General features: G+C 45.4%; 1 protein-coding gene across 1 annotated transcript in view; it reads left to right on the top strand.

Annotated features, from left to right (window-relative positions):
- The first annotated feature begins 3 nt into the window (after positions 1-3).
- Positions 4-12,678, top strand: part of RETREG1 (reticulophagy regulator 1) — a 130,916-nt gene continuing 118,241 nt past the window's right edge. The window contains exon 1 of the mRNA XM_081825922.1: positions 4-430. Within this exon, the coding sequence (XP_081682048.1) occupies positions 117-430 (314 nt within the window). The 5' untranslated portion in view covers positions 4-116. The remainder of the gene's footprint in view (positions 431-12,678) is intronic.

The raw sequence follows: 12,678 nt of genomic DNA, 5'->3' as shown, positions 1-12,678 counted from the left end.
ACCCAGCCGCCAGCGCCCCGCGGTGCGCGCCTCGCGCGGGGACCCGCCGCCCTCTCGGCGCCGACAGCGAGGCGCGCCGCGCGCGTGCCCGTCCCCGCCTGCAAGCGCAGCTGAAGATGGCGAGCCCCGCGCCTCCGGAGCACGCCGCCGAGGGATGCCCGGCTCCGGCGGTCGGGGAGCAGGCGCTGCGGCCGCCGCCTCCGCCCCGGGCTCCCCCCGAGGAGCAGGGGGAGGAAGCGCAGGAGAAAGGAGCGGTGGCGGCCAGGGCGGGGCGGCAGGTGGAGGAGGCCGCCGGCGGGGTGGCCGCCGCCGTGACCTGGCTGCTGGGGGAGCCCGTGCTGTGGTTGGGCTGCCGCGCGGACGAGCTCCTGAGCTGGAAGAGGCCGCTGCGCAGCCTGCTCGGCTTCGTCGCGGCCAACCTACTATTCTGGTGAGAGCTCGGGGTGGGTGGGGACGCCCAGGAGGGCAGGTGACCTTGGGGCGCCCAGGAGCGGGCGGAGGGCTCGCCCCGGGCCCGGTGTGGGGGGGGTGCACCCTGAACCCCGCGGAGGAAGTGTCAGCCCTACCCCACTTTCTGGGCCACCTTTCTCGAACAGGTAGACGCACACTTCAACTTTCCTCCAGAAACACTTCCCAGTGAACGGTTGCTATCCTCCGTGTGCGTATACAGCCTGGCATGGGAGGTGGTCGGCTGATCCGCATGCACCTGTACTTACAGGTGTGCCCAGCGTGCTTGGAAACTTTGGCTTTTGCTTTCGAAAACTCACAGGTCTTGACCTGCTTCCCCAAATCGTGCCAGTGCAAACGTACTTGTACTTGTATTCGCTCTTTCACCCCGAGCAGACATCTGGACCAGCTTAGGTACACGCTCAAGACTGCGCCGCCTTCATCAGCCACCTGAGATGGGCACTGAATGATTTGTTTTTCCATTCCCTGGAGGGTTAGGTTTACTGTCTTTACTCCCTGGTTTCTCACCAGGAGGCAAACAGGTGGATTATGTACATCGCCCCGCTGCTCGCCCCCCCTCCCAGGTGTGTGCACAGTGTGATAAACAGTCATACTTTCAGGGGAAGTACAAGATAGAATCTACAGGAATGTTCTCTGAAAAGCCCCTGATCAACAGGTTTGTCTCTCCAAAAAGCTCTCCTCACCAGTAAGGGCAGGGAAAGTGGCTCCTTCATTCAAGGACGTGCCCTGTCATCTGTTAGGAGTCTGATGGAGGGTAAAGAAAAGCTTCTTTTTTGCAACTGTGTCCTCATAATAAGCATGATCCCCACAGTGCAGAATAAGCAGGGGTTCAGCAGGAGATACCTTGTTACAGGACATGGACTTATTAACCATAAAGTTAGGAAGTAAGAAAGTACGCAAAACATATACAGCTTGCTATTTTCTAGGCTACCTGGAGCAACTTGAAAATTTTTCTGCTGTTCTGTGCTAGTCTTGATTTCTCTTTAAAAGTGAGCTGTATCTTGTCAGTGTCGCTGAATGTGAATTTATTTTGGATATTTTAGCTGTATGTGTTTCTAGTGTTTATTCCAAATTTCTTTATCCTGTTCTGAAGTTATGTGAGCCCTCAGATAAGGAGGATATATTGCATTGTACTAGATCAAGCCACAGTACAATAATCTTAGGACTGTGTTTCCCTCATTTTACCAGTGAGGGACATGTTTTTAAAATTCTCTTAATTTTAAATTGTGTTTACTTAAAAAACAGTTAATAGCCTCAGAGTTCAAACGTTTAAAGGTAAAAAAATGATACACATTTTGGAGATCTCTTTCCCATGCCTGTCTCTGGCCATGCGGTCTTCTCCCAGAGACAACCAATGTCACCAGTTTCCTCTGTATTGTTCCAGACTGTGCATATTTTTAAAAATAGGCAATATTCTATGCAAATTGTAGGATACTATTTGGGTTATTCCTCTTCTTGTATGTCTTGGCGATCACTTCCTTGATCTTTTTCAGTTGCATAGAATTCCATCATAAGGATGTCAAAAATTATTTAACCTTTCTCCTACTGATGGACTAAGATATTTTCTAAACTTCTGCTATTTGAGTGTTCTAGCTAATGGCCTTGGACATGCATTATTTTGCATATATGAAAGCATTTCTGTAGGATAGTTTCCCAGAAGTGGAATTACTGGGTCCAAGAGAATGTGCATGTGTAATTTTTTTTAAGATTTATTTATTTGAGAGACAGATGGAGCGCATGTGAGCAGGGGGAGGGGATGAGGAGAGGGAGAGAGAGAAAATCCCCAAGCAGGCTCCCCACTGAGCAGGGAGCCTTCATCCCAAGCTCAATCCTAAGACCCTGAGATCATGACCTGAGCTGAAATCAAGAGTTGGGTGTTTAACCGCCCCTGTGCACATGTTCTTTTGATGGATATCATTATAGAATTTCCTTGGCGGTCTATAAATTTATACTCCAGCCAGCAATGTGTATGTCTGCCTGTTTCTCTATTCCCTTGCCAACAGTGTTTTACCAGACTTTTTGACCTTGCATTATCAGGTAGGTGAAAAGAGCATCCCAATTTGGTTTTAATTTATAGTTCTCTGGGTTGGGGCATTTTTTCTTAAGTTCAAGAGCCACTATAATTTTCTTTGCATTATCTATTTATAAATAACTTTGTCCATGTTTTCAGTTGTGCCATTGGGCTTTTTCCCTGTTGATTTGTAGGAACTCTTTTTATATTAACAACTTTAGCCTAATTTCTGTCATGTAAATTACAAACATTTTTTCTGTGATGTATTTTTAATAACATCCATTAAAGAAGGATTTTTGCATAAAATAATTGAAAGGCATATTTGGTATTATTTTGGAGTGATGTCTTCCATCCATTTTTTTAAACTCTTTTCTTTTTTTTTTTAAAGTAAGCTCTGCGCCCAGTGTACGGCTTGAACTCATGACCCTGAGATCAAGAGTCACACGCTCTACTGACTGAACCAGCAGAGCGCCCCCATCCATTTTTTTTTTTTAATGAGTCTGATGGAGAGGCAAACAATGGCCAGGCATTCAGTCCAGCTATAACTTTCTGCTTATCTGTTTTATTTCTTCTCCTCTTTGCAGTATCTACATTCCACGCATGTATTTTCTTTGACAAAAAGATGAGAGTCCTGCTTTTAAAATTCTGAAATACTTACTAGTTGTAATTTCTGATCCATTTATTAATTTCATTAAAATTTTGGTGTTTTATCCCCCTCTCTTGCTTTTGGGGTTAAAATGATTTTCAAGGTCATCATTTTCTTTAAATAATGTGCTTCTTATCAAGTGATCTTAAATTATGTGACACTCTAGCATTCTCTGTCCCAGGGACTCTAAAACTGTATTTTTTTAATGAGAAAAAATGATCAATGTTAAAAATATAAGGAACCCAAATCTTGTCTTAAGCAAAAGTGATGATGTTTTATCTTTAATTGGTGTTACTGCATTTTTGTGGAAATTAACTTTTTAAACCTTTTTTGAATGATTTAGTACCTGATCCCAGCAGTAGCTTTCAAGACTTTGAGTTGGGGTTCAAAAGCTCTAACATTTTTCACCTGTCCTTTATCAGCAAGATTTTAGTGTTGTGCACTAGAAGCACAAAATCTGAGACACAGCCATAACAAATGGGTATAACATAAGGCCGCATGAAGCAGGTGTGGTGGAAGAAACAGAGAAAGCATCATTCATTTGATGGAGTTTTGGGCGAGTGACAGCATAGTGGCTGGAAGAGATCGTGGGGTCTTCCTAAGGTGATTGTGCTTGAACAAGACCTGGGTGGACAGGACGATTTGGGTAGATCTAATATAAGGTCAACAGCATTCCAGCCCTAAGACATTGTTCTTAATATTTTGACCAATATACTGAACAGGTGCAGTCAGATAGTGGTTGGTAGAGAAAAATAGGAAGAGGAGACTGGCTAGGTGTTTTGGACACATAGTTGGGGACAGTGTGGTCACCTTGAATGTCAGACCATGTGTTTGGACTTGTTTTTTTTTATAAGCAGTGGGGACAAAAAAATGTCAAAGTGTCCATGAATCTTTTAATGGGTAAGTAAATTGTGGTACATGCATTCCTACCATAAAATACTATATCACAGTGAAGGGCACCTGGGTGGCTCAGTTGGTTGGGTGTCTGCCTTCGGCTCAGATCACGATCTCAGGGTCCTGGGATTGAGCCTGGTGTGCGGCTCCCTGCTCCGTGGGGAGTCTGCTTCTCCCTCTCTCTCTGCCCCTCCCCCAGCTCGTGCTCTCTCTCTCTCTCTCAAATAAATAAAATCTTTAAAAAAATACTATATCACAGTGAAAATAAACTGCAGCTATAGGCAACAATGAATTGTACAAACAGATGAATTTTACAAATGTAACTTTGGGCAAAACACACAATATGTGTAGAATGATCCAGTTTTTTAAAAGTTTTCGAACACATTAAACGGTATCAATTAGGGCTATAGACATGGGAGATTAGAAAGACTTTTTTTTTTTTTTAAGAGAGGGCGAGAAAGGTGGGGGAGGGGCAGAAGGAGAGGGAGAGAGAGAATCCTAAGCAGGCTCTACGTTCAGTGTAGAGCCCCACGTGGGCCTCGATCATGACCTGAGCCAAAATCAAGAGTCAGACGCTTAACTGACTGAGCCACCCAGGCACCCCTAGAAAGACATTCTTATCCCTAAAATCAAGAAAGTGTTTATCTCTGGGAGGAGTGAGAAGGTATGACCACAGAGAGGCACATAGAAAGTTCTGGGGTGTAGGCAGTGTTCTGTTTTTTGGCTCTGGTGATAGTTACATGACATTCAAGTTCTGATTATTTTAAAACTCTGTGTCTGTATGTATGTGTTCTTATCTATGATATATTTTATGAAAAATGCTGGAATACTAAATAATACTAAAAAAATGGCATTCACTCATAGCTCCAAGGAATTTGATAAAACACAGACCACAGATAGTGCCTGTCTCAAGTAGCAGGATTTCCACAACCTGAAATAGATTGAGCAATGGCCCAATAGTCTTAGGGCTGTGTCTTTTTCATCTTACCAACAAAGAACATGTTTTTAAAATTCTTTTTCTTATTTTTAAATTTTACTTATTTTAAGAAATCGCTAATACCGCCTCACAGTTCAAAAGTTTAAAAGTACAAAAGGGTAAACAGCTTGAAGAACTCTTTCCCACGCCTGTCCCTGGCTACCCAGTTTCCTTTCAGATGCAATCAGGGACACCATTTTTAAGCACAACATAAAATAGGATGGACCCAATGAAGCAGAAAACACCATTTATTTTTGTTTTTAAGGGATTAACTTGCAGTATACTGTCAATAAAACACACACTTCAAGTGTACAGCCAAATATATGCTCTTGTATAACCATACAGCAATCAAGATCTAGAACACTCCATCACTCCACAGGATTTCTTGGAGTCCCTTATCTGTCAGTACTCACCTCCGGGGATTAATCTGCTTTACATCACTATAGATTAGATCTGTCTTCCCTAAAGTTTCATATAAGTGATACCATATTAATATGATGTCTTTTGTGTCTGGCTTTGTTTACTCAGCATAAAGTTTTGAGATTCATCCCTGTTGTGTATATCCATGGTTTGTTCCTTTTTATTGTTCCCTAGTACGCCATTTAAGGGATATGCCACAATTTGTTTATCCATTTGCTAGATGATGTTCGTTTGGCTTCTTTTCAGGGTTGGCTATTATGAATAAAACTATTAAAAACTTCAGGCACAGATCTTTGTGTGAAATGTCTGTTTATGGTGAGAGTAGTGGCAAGGTCGGACCTGTGTTTTGTCTGGCCACGTGGCCGTTGTCTCAGATAGGCAAGCAATGGAGACAAATGCCCCTCTTCTTAGTCTCCTTGCTGGTCAGAGTACTGACATTGAATGCCTTATGATACAGCCACCCTCTCGGGTCAGATTGCCCCCCGCAGCCTAGAAAGCCACTCTGGTGTGATTTAGTTTTGAACCTGCAGTTAGAGACCATGGCCTACAGAACAGTCTTAGCATAGGCTGTTTCCTTCAGGGCATGTAGCGTTGCACGATGACATTCCCCACCATTTGTGTAAATAATAAAACTGCAAGAAAGTGGTTGGCTTGAGGTGACTACACAAGGGTGTACCTGAAGAGACCCGTGGGACTCTGCCTTCTGGGCATCTGTGCCGTTTGCCATGCCCAGGACCCACCGGGAGTCCTTGCTGCACCGTCCTCAAGAGCTGGTTTGGAAGGTTGCAAAGTCCAACTCTCACTTGGTTTCAAGAGCCCCCACTATACTGCCACTGATGGGTTCTTCCAGCTTGCATTGGAATAGTGGCCCTCAAAGAGTGGTCTCTGACCAGCACGGTCAAGGGCACCACCTGGGCCCTTGTTAGAGACAAAGATCATGGGCTCCACTCCACCACGCCTACTGTACCGAGATCCCTGGAGGTGGGACCAAAGCATCTGAATTTTCTCCAGCTCCCTGGGTAACTCAATACACACACAAGTTTGAGAACCACTGCATTTGATCACACTTTCTGGGATCACAAACCCAGTTCTCCATAAGGCAGCATTTTCATTGGTGACAACGAAATAGTAAATATTTTCCTACAATGAGTTAAGCCCACCTCTTGATTATCTCGGCAGCTGCCCAAGATCCACACCCCCTTTCTAGGACAATCCTTTGTTTCAAGATGCATTTTCTTGCTCCTGCTGCATCCTTTTCCCCCAGTTGAGAACTCCTGGGCTTCTTCCCTCACTGTTTTCCAGACTCTTCCGGACTTGCTTCAGTTTATCTGTATTCCTCCTGAATGCAGCATTCCTTAGATGGTCTCACCAGTGTGTACTCTCCCCCCTCCTCCTGGACAGCATTCACATAGCCTGAAATAGAATTTTACTCTAATTGATAGTAACTCCCTTTGACAGACGCTATTATTGACAGTTGTTAGACTCTTATTTTATATATATACTTAAAGCCATACATATATATATATATATAACTATACAATTATAGTTTGTCAAGCTGTACTAAAATTACTAAGGACATTCATATTCAGCACCTTATTTAAATCTTACAGCAACTCAGTAAAGCAGTTATTCCCTTTTTACACAAGAGGAAACTGAGGCTTGTAGGAGTTCAATCAAATTATCAAAGGATGACATTGACCTGTACCATTCAATAGAATATGTGCAGTGATGGAAATAGTCTACATTTGTACTGTCTGGTATGGTAGCCTCTTGTGGCTGTTGAGCATGTGAAATGTGGCTAGTCTGACGCAGGAACTGTATTTTAAATTTTATTTAAAGTTAAATTTAAATAGCCACATGTGGCTAGTGGCTACCAGATTGAGTAGCACAGTGCTAGACCATAGTCACAGGGCTGGGTCATGAAGCCATGCCCTCTCTCCACAAATTTAGTGTTGTTTTGTTGTTTTGTTTTACTGTGTCACTCTAAAGAGAAGATAGATTGTGGCAGCCAATGATTAGGGCTTACATTTTGCAGCATTATAGAATTATACTTAATGATTTCAGCATAGTGCAAAAATAATTATGTTGGAAGAATGTTGCTTCTGCATTAGGAAGGATTTTTTTTTTAGCTTGATAGCTAGTCTAGTCCATGTTCCTCACCTTATCTCTGCTCCAACTGGGCAATCAGCAGCTGTAGATGAGCGTCTGCTCCAGGCCCACGTGGTGCTGGGCCTAGAGGGTATACCAGAAGCCCCAGGTCTGTCCTTGGCTCTGAGGGCTTACACTCTGGTTTATGAGGCATGGCTGGTTCAGCGAACTGATTGAAACAGTACGCCACAATTCTAAATTGTATGCCACAGTCCCTAGACCCTTACAATTTTGGAATAGTGGAGATCAGGAGGGCTGGAATAGTTAATGAAAGCTCTGTGTGAATTAACAATCGTATAGACCTAAAAGAGAAGATATAATTGTAAAAGCAAGATTAACAATGAGGGACAAACCCAGGAATAAATGGGGGTAAGAGCCAGATTTTGTCAGCATAGGGAGACTCACCTGCCTCATGCTGAGGGTACATTCTGGAGAGCGTGGAATAGAAGTTATTATTCTTGGATGCCTGGAACCAGCATGGGATCTGAAACACTGTAAGATATTCAAAAGTTTTGGTGAACTGAGCTGGACTAGAGGATGGATATTCCCCCCGCCTGAATAGGGTGGGGCTAGTTAAGAAAAGTCTTGCGAAACAGAAAGGCTACAGTTCACTGAAAATAGTTATGGACTTTTTTGTATTCAGCATTTAGCAGACATTTCTTGAGCGGTGGTCTCATGTGCCTATTATTAGACACAGTGTCTCTTTCATGAGTTCCCATGTAAAGCTGTTCTCTCAGACCTCAGTATCTTAGCACCAGGAACTTCTGGTTGAGGACCTAAAAGACAGGGTTGTTTTTACCAGATTAATTCTCATTCTAGAAACCCATCAGGTTTTCCTCTCTAATAACTACAAAGCTCTTCTTTAGTGATTTTGCACAATTTTGATTATGTTATTTGGATAATAACTTTACCTCAGCTTCTTTTTCCTACTTTTTTTTTTCATTTTATCCTGTTGTGCATGACTGTTTTTAAATTGCTGGATGGATTCAAATGAGTACAAATAAATGAGGTGTATCATTATTACTAGCTGCTGGGAATACAGTGATGACAAAGACATTCTGATTCCTGGTGATAGAAACAGATTAGTAAGCAAATAATTCTAATGCAAGGTTATGCTGTGCACACTAAATTATCACACATGGGCCAGGAAGAAGCAATAGAATTTCCTTAGATAACAAACAAGAGCCTATGGGGACTGGGCAGGAGACAAGACGATCAGTATGTGAAAAGTCAAAGAGAGCTAATACATATTGAGTAGCGGTTTATGTACTAGGTACTCAGTTAATTCATGGAAGCTTGAACAGTAGCACTCATACATAACTCGCTTCTACAGATGGATGAAGAGACAGAAAAGGAGGAGGGGAGGGGGAGAGTTGTTTTATGTGCTCCAGGGAATACCCAGAGGTGAGGTTGAAAAGAGAAACGTTGGGGACAATTTATGAAGGGGTTACCATTGGGCTGTGCAAAGGAATTTGGACTGCATCAACACAGCAGTTTCCATCTATCACCCAATATAAATAGCATTGTGTTAGACCCTTCCTTCTGAAGCCTCCATTCAGGAAAATTCAACAAATATTTATTGAGTGTCTACCAATGTTGTTTTAGGTGCTAGAGATGTTAACAGTGGACACAAAATGTGTATATAGGATCCCTTTTTTCATGGAGCTCGTATTCCAGTGGTGGAAATGGCAGAAGAAAGACAACAAACAAATACACAAAAGGCTAGAAGCAGCTGGATGCTCTGGAGGAAACAAGCCGGGACAGGAGACAGGGAGTGGCAAGGAGGTGCTACTTTGCTGAAGTGGTCATTGCTGGCATCTCAGGGAGTGACCTTGAACAGACACCTGAAGATCGAGCTGGGGAATGGTCCATGCAGCTCCCTCTGTGGTGGAATGTGCCAGAGGAAATGGTGTGTGCAGAGGCCCTGAGTGGAGGAGGCTTGGGTGTGAAGGGCATCGCGAGGAGCACAGCACGGCTGCAGCTGGGTGAGCAAGGGGGAGGCACCGTTAGGTTAGCCCAGAAGCCCACGCAGCCGCTGTGCCAAATTCTGCTTTTTCGCTTTTTTCTCACCCCCCCTGCCCCACCCCCGGATGAAGGAGGGGAATGAGAGCCTGGGACCAGAGACCACTTAGGAGCATCGCAGGAGCATGGGGGTGGTAAAGAGAGGCAGTGGGGGTGGGGAAGAGGAGATGGATTCCGGGGGGGGCTTGAGGTAAAATCGGGAGTCTCGAATGACTTGGGGGGTGGGAAGAAAGAGGTGGAGGGTCTACAAGGAGCCCCTCCTCTCTTTCTGCACTGCATTAACCAGGTGAGGGTCCCTGAGGTTCAGCAGGTTGGGGCCATGCAGAAGGAGGGTGACCTGTCCAATCGTCAGGGAGGTTGAATTTGATGTGCCTGTGGGCCACCAAGTAGTTGTCCGAGTAAGTCCCTGCCGGGTTAGCTCCATGGGCTGATGTTCAGGGGACAGATGGTTGCAGTACAGACTTGGGTATCTGGGGGTGCAGGCGTGGGCGGTTGGGGAATGCCCGGGGGAGCACTGACTGGGTAGCAAGAGGAGGGCCTGGAGGACAATGTTGAGGAAACTGTCGTTACCAAGGTGGGTGCCCCCAAAAAGCCCCCTTTGCAGGAGCGTTGGAGCATGGTGGGTCCCAGAGGGAGGTGCCGGGGAGAAGCCAGGTCAGCTAACTCTCTAGGGCGTCAGCGAGCATTCCACGTGCAAGTGCTCCTTCCTGGCCTTGGTGAGAGCAGTGTCTGCAAGGGCCTAGCAGAAGGGACGGATTCTCAGTTCCGTCCTCCCAGCCATGTCCTCCTGGCCACTTTGCGATTTGGCTAGCTCCCGACTTGGCCAAGATTCACGCTAATGCCTAGCTTTCACGCCCGTTGAGATAACCTATTTGAATGTCAGAAGGTGCGTTTTAAAGCTGTTCCTATTTGCCTTCCTATAGAGTCCTCCCCCTGTCCCCTCCATGCCATTCTCCAGGTGCTGTGAGACCTCTGGGTGGGTCCTCCAGAGGACACTGGGGCCTGGGGGGCTGGCTACAGCTTTCCCAGGAAGGAGGAGGATCTGTTGAAGGCATTGATGGACGGGGAGGCTGGCTACAGCTTTCCCGGGAAGGAGAGCAGGAAATCACACATGACTGGGGGAAAACTCTCAGGTACATTGTTTTCTTGGCTTTATGTATGTTTAGCCATTTCTTCAGCAAATCCATTTTTATCAGGTTCCTGTATTTTCATCTTTGCCCTCATAGACCAATTTTTTTCAAGGTGCATTTTAGTCTATATTAGTTTAATAGTCAATATTTTGAGGGGCATTTCCCATTTGCTTAAAGAAGTGAGATCAAATGTGTCCATGGTATCCATATATCATTACAGACATGCTTTTAGAAGCATAAAATGCTTCACTATCATCAAAGACTCTTCTGAAATGTTCTCTAGAGTGCTTTTTGTTCTCTGCAGATTTCCATGTATTTGGGAAGGAAATCTTCCTGTCTGGGTACGAAGGGGGTAGTACCTAAGTGAAACACATTGGGCCTGGTGTGGCCACTTGCATGGTCCAGGTAGAAGGAATCTTAGAACCAGGGAAAGAGCAGGAGCCACGCATGGGGCAGCCAGCTGACCGAACCTTTCCAGTGAAAGGTTAAGCAGAAAGCTCACTCTTGCTGTGACCACCCAGGTTCACTGGGTTTCTAGATAAACTGATCTGGCTACTGTGTAACAAGGCAGGTTTCACGGGACAGATTTGGATGCACAGTGTTGTAGCCTTGCATGATTTCACTTCATGGTGCCTGCAGTGGTCATCGATTTTAACAGCGACCATTTACTGGACTCTGCTGGGCACTGGGTATAGTTACTGTCTTACTGAATTCTCCTCCCACCCAGCAAGGGATCATAGCCCCGTTTTGCAGGAGGGATACTGATGCTCAGGGCTTTTGAGTCGCTTGCCCCAAGATGCAGAGCTGCCATTCCAACCAGGCTTCTTGTATGTTCTTGCCTCAATAAACTAGACTCTCCTGCAAGGGGAGATTACTACATAAAATGAGGCAAGATTTTATACGGCTTATCCCGTCTGTCTTCTAGGACAAGTTAATTCTCAAATTAAAATATCAGCTGCCTCCCACATAGCTGGGTATGTCTGCTGTAGGGAAGGAAGTGAATTTCTTTTTCCCAGTAAAATTTCAGCACCTACCACGGCCTTCACCCACAGCTCCACTCTGCCACCTCGGTATTCCATTTTAGGCATTAATTACCCAAACTGGATGTGCATCGGTCCAAGATGCCAAATGGTCCAGCTTCATCCTATTTCGGGTCCCTTTTGGGCGGGCCCTCTAGACTCAGGGATGGCCCTTTCTCCACAGGTAAAATGTCAGGCGGACTCTTGCACGTTCTCAGATGGCTCCACCCCGTGTACTTTGGGATGTGACATCTTGCTTGGTGTTTGGGACATGGCGTCTTGTCTTTAGGGAGCACTCCGCCGCACCCTGGGTGGGTGGGGCTGACACTGATGGCGGTGCCTTTATGGGAGGAGCACAAGAGGCAGTCGGGAGAGCCCTGCTTCTCCCCTGGCTCGTGTGCAAAGCCGTCGTGCTCTGCAGCTGTTCGGGGCCCCAGGGCCCTCGTATTGGGAGTCCTCCCCCTGGGGCTTCCTGTTAATTTCAGTTGTGGCTCTGCCTGTCTTCCACGATGCCGGGCGCAATTTGAGGGTATTTTATTTTTCTGATTCTTAGAAACTTAGGAAACCTTTGTTGACTACCACCTGGGTCAAAGAAAAAACCCTACAGTTGGGCGCCTGGGTGGCTCAGTTGGTTAAGCGGCTGCCTTCGGCTCAGGTCATGATCCTGGAGTCCCTGGATCGAGTCCCGCATCGGGCTCTCTGCTCGGCAGGGAGCCTGCTTCTCCCTCTGACCCTCCCCCCTCTCATGTGCTCTCTCTCTTTCTCTCATTCTCTCTGTCTCAAATAAATAAATAAAATCTTTAAAAAAAAAAAAAAAAACCCTACAGTGACAGAATATGTAGTAAATGATGTTGAGAATCCTACACATGAAATGCAATCACTGTCTCTCTTTATGTACACACAAACAGACTTTCTCTCTCTCTCTCAGATCAACTAATTCCACC

The sequence above is a fragment of the Leptonychotes weddellii genome, chromosome 7, assembly GCF_054177405.1.
Source record: "Leptonychotes weddellii isolate Sample4059 chromosome 7, ASM5417740v2, whole genome shotgun sequence".
Taxonomy (NCBI): domain Eukaryota; kingdom Metazoa; phylum Chordata; class Mammalia; order Carnivora; family Phocidae; genus Leptonychotes; species Leptonychotes weddellii.
This window is presented reverse-complemented; position numbering and strand designations above follow the sequence as displayed.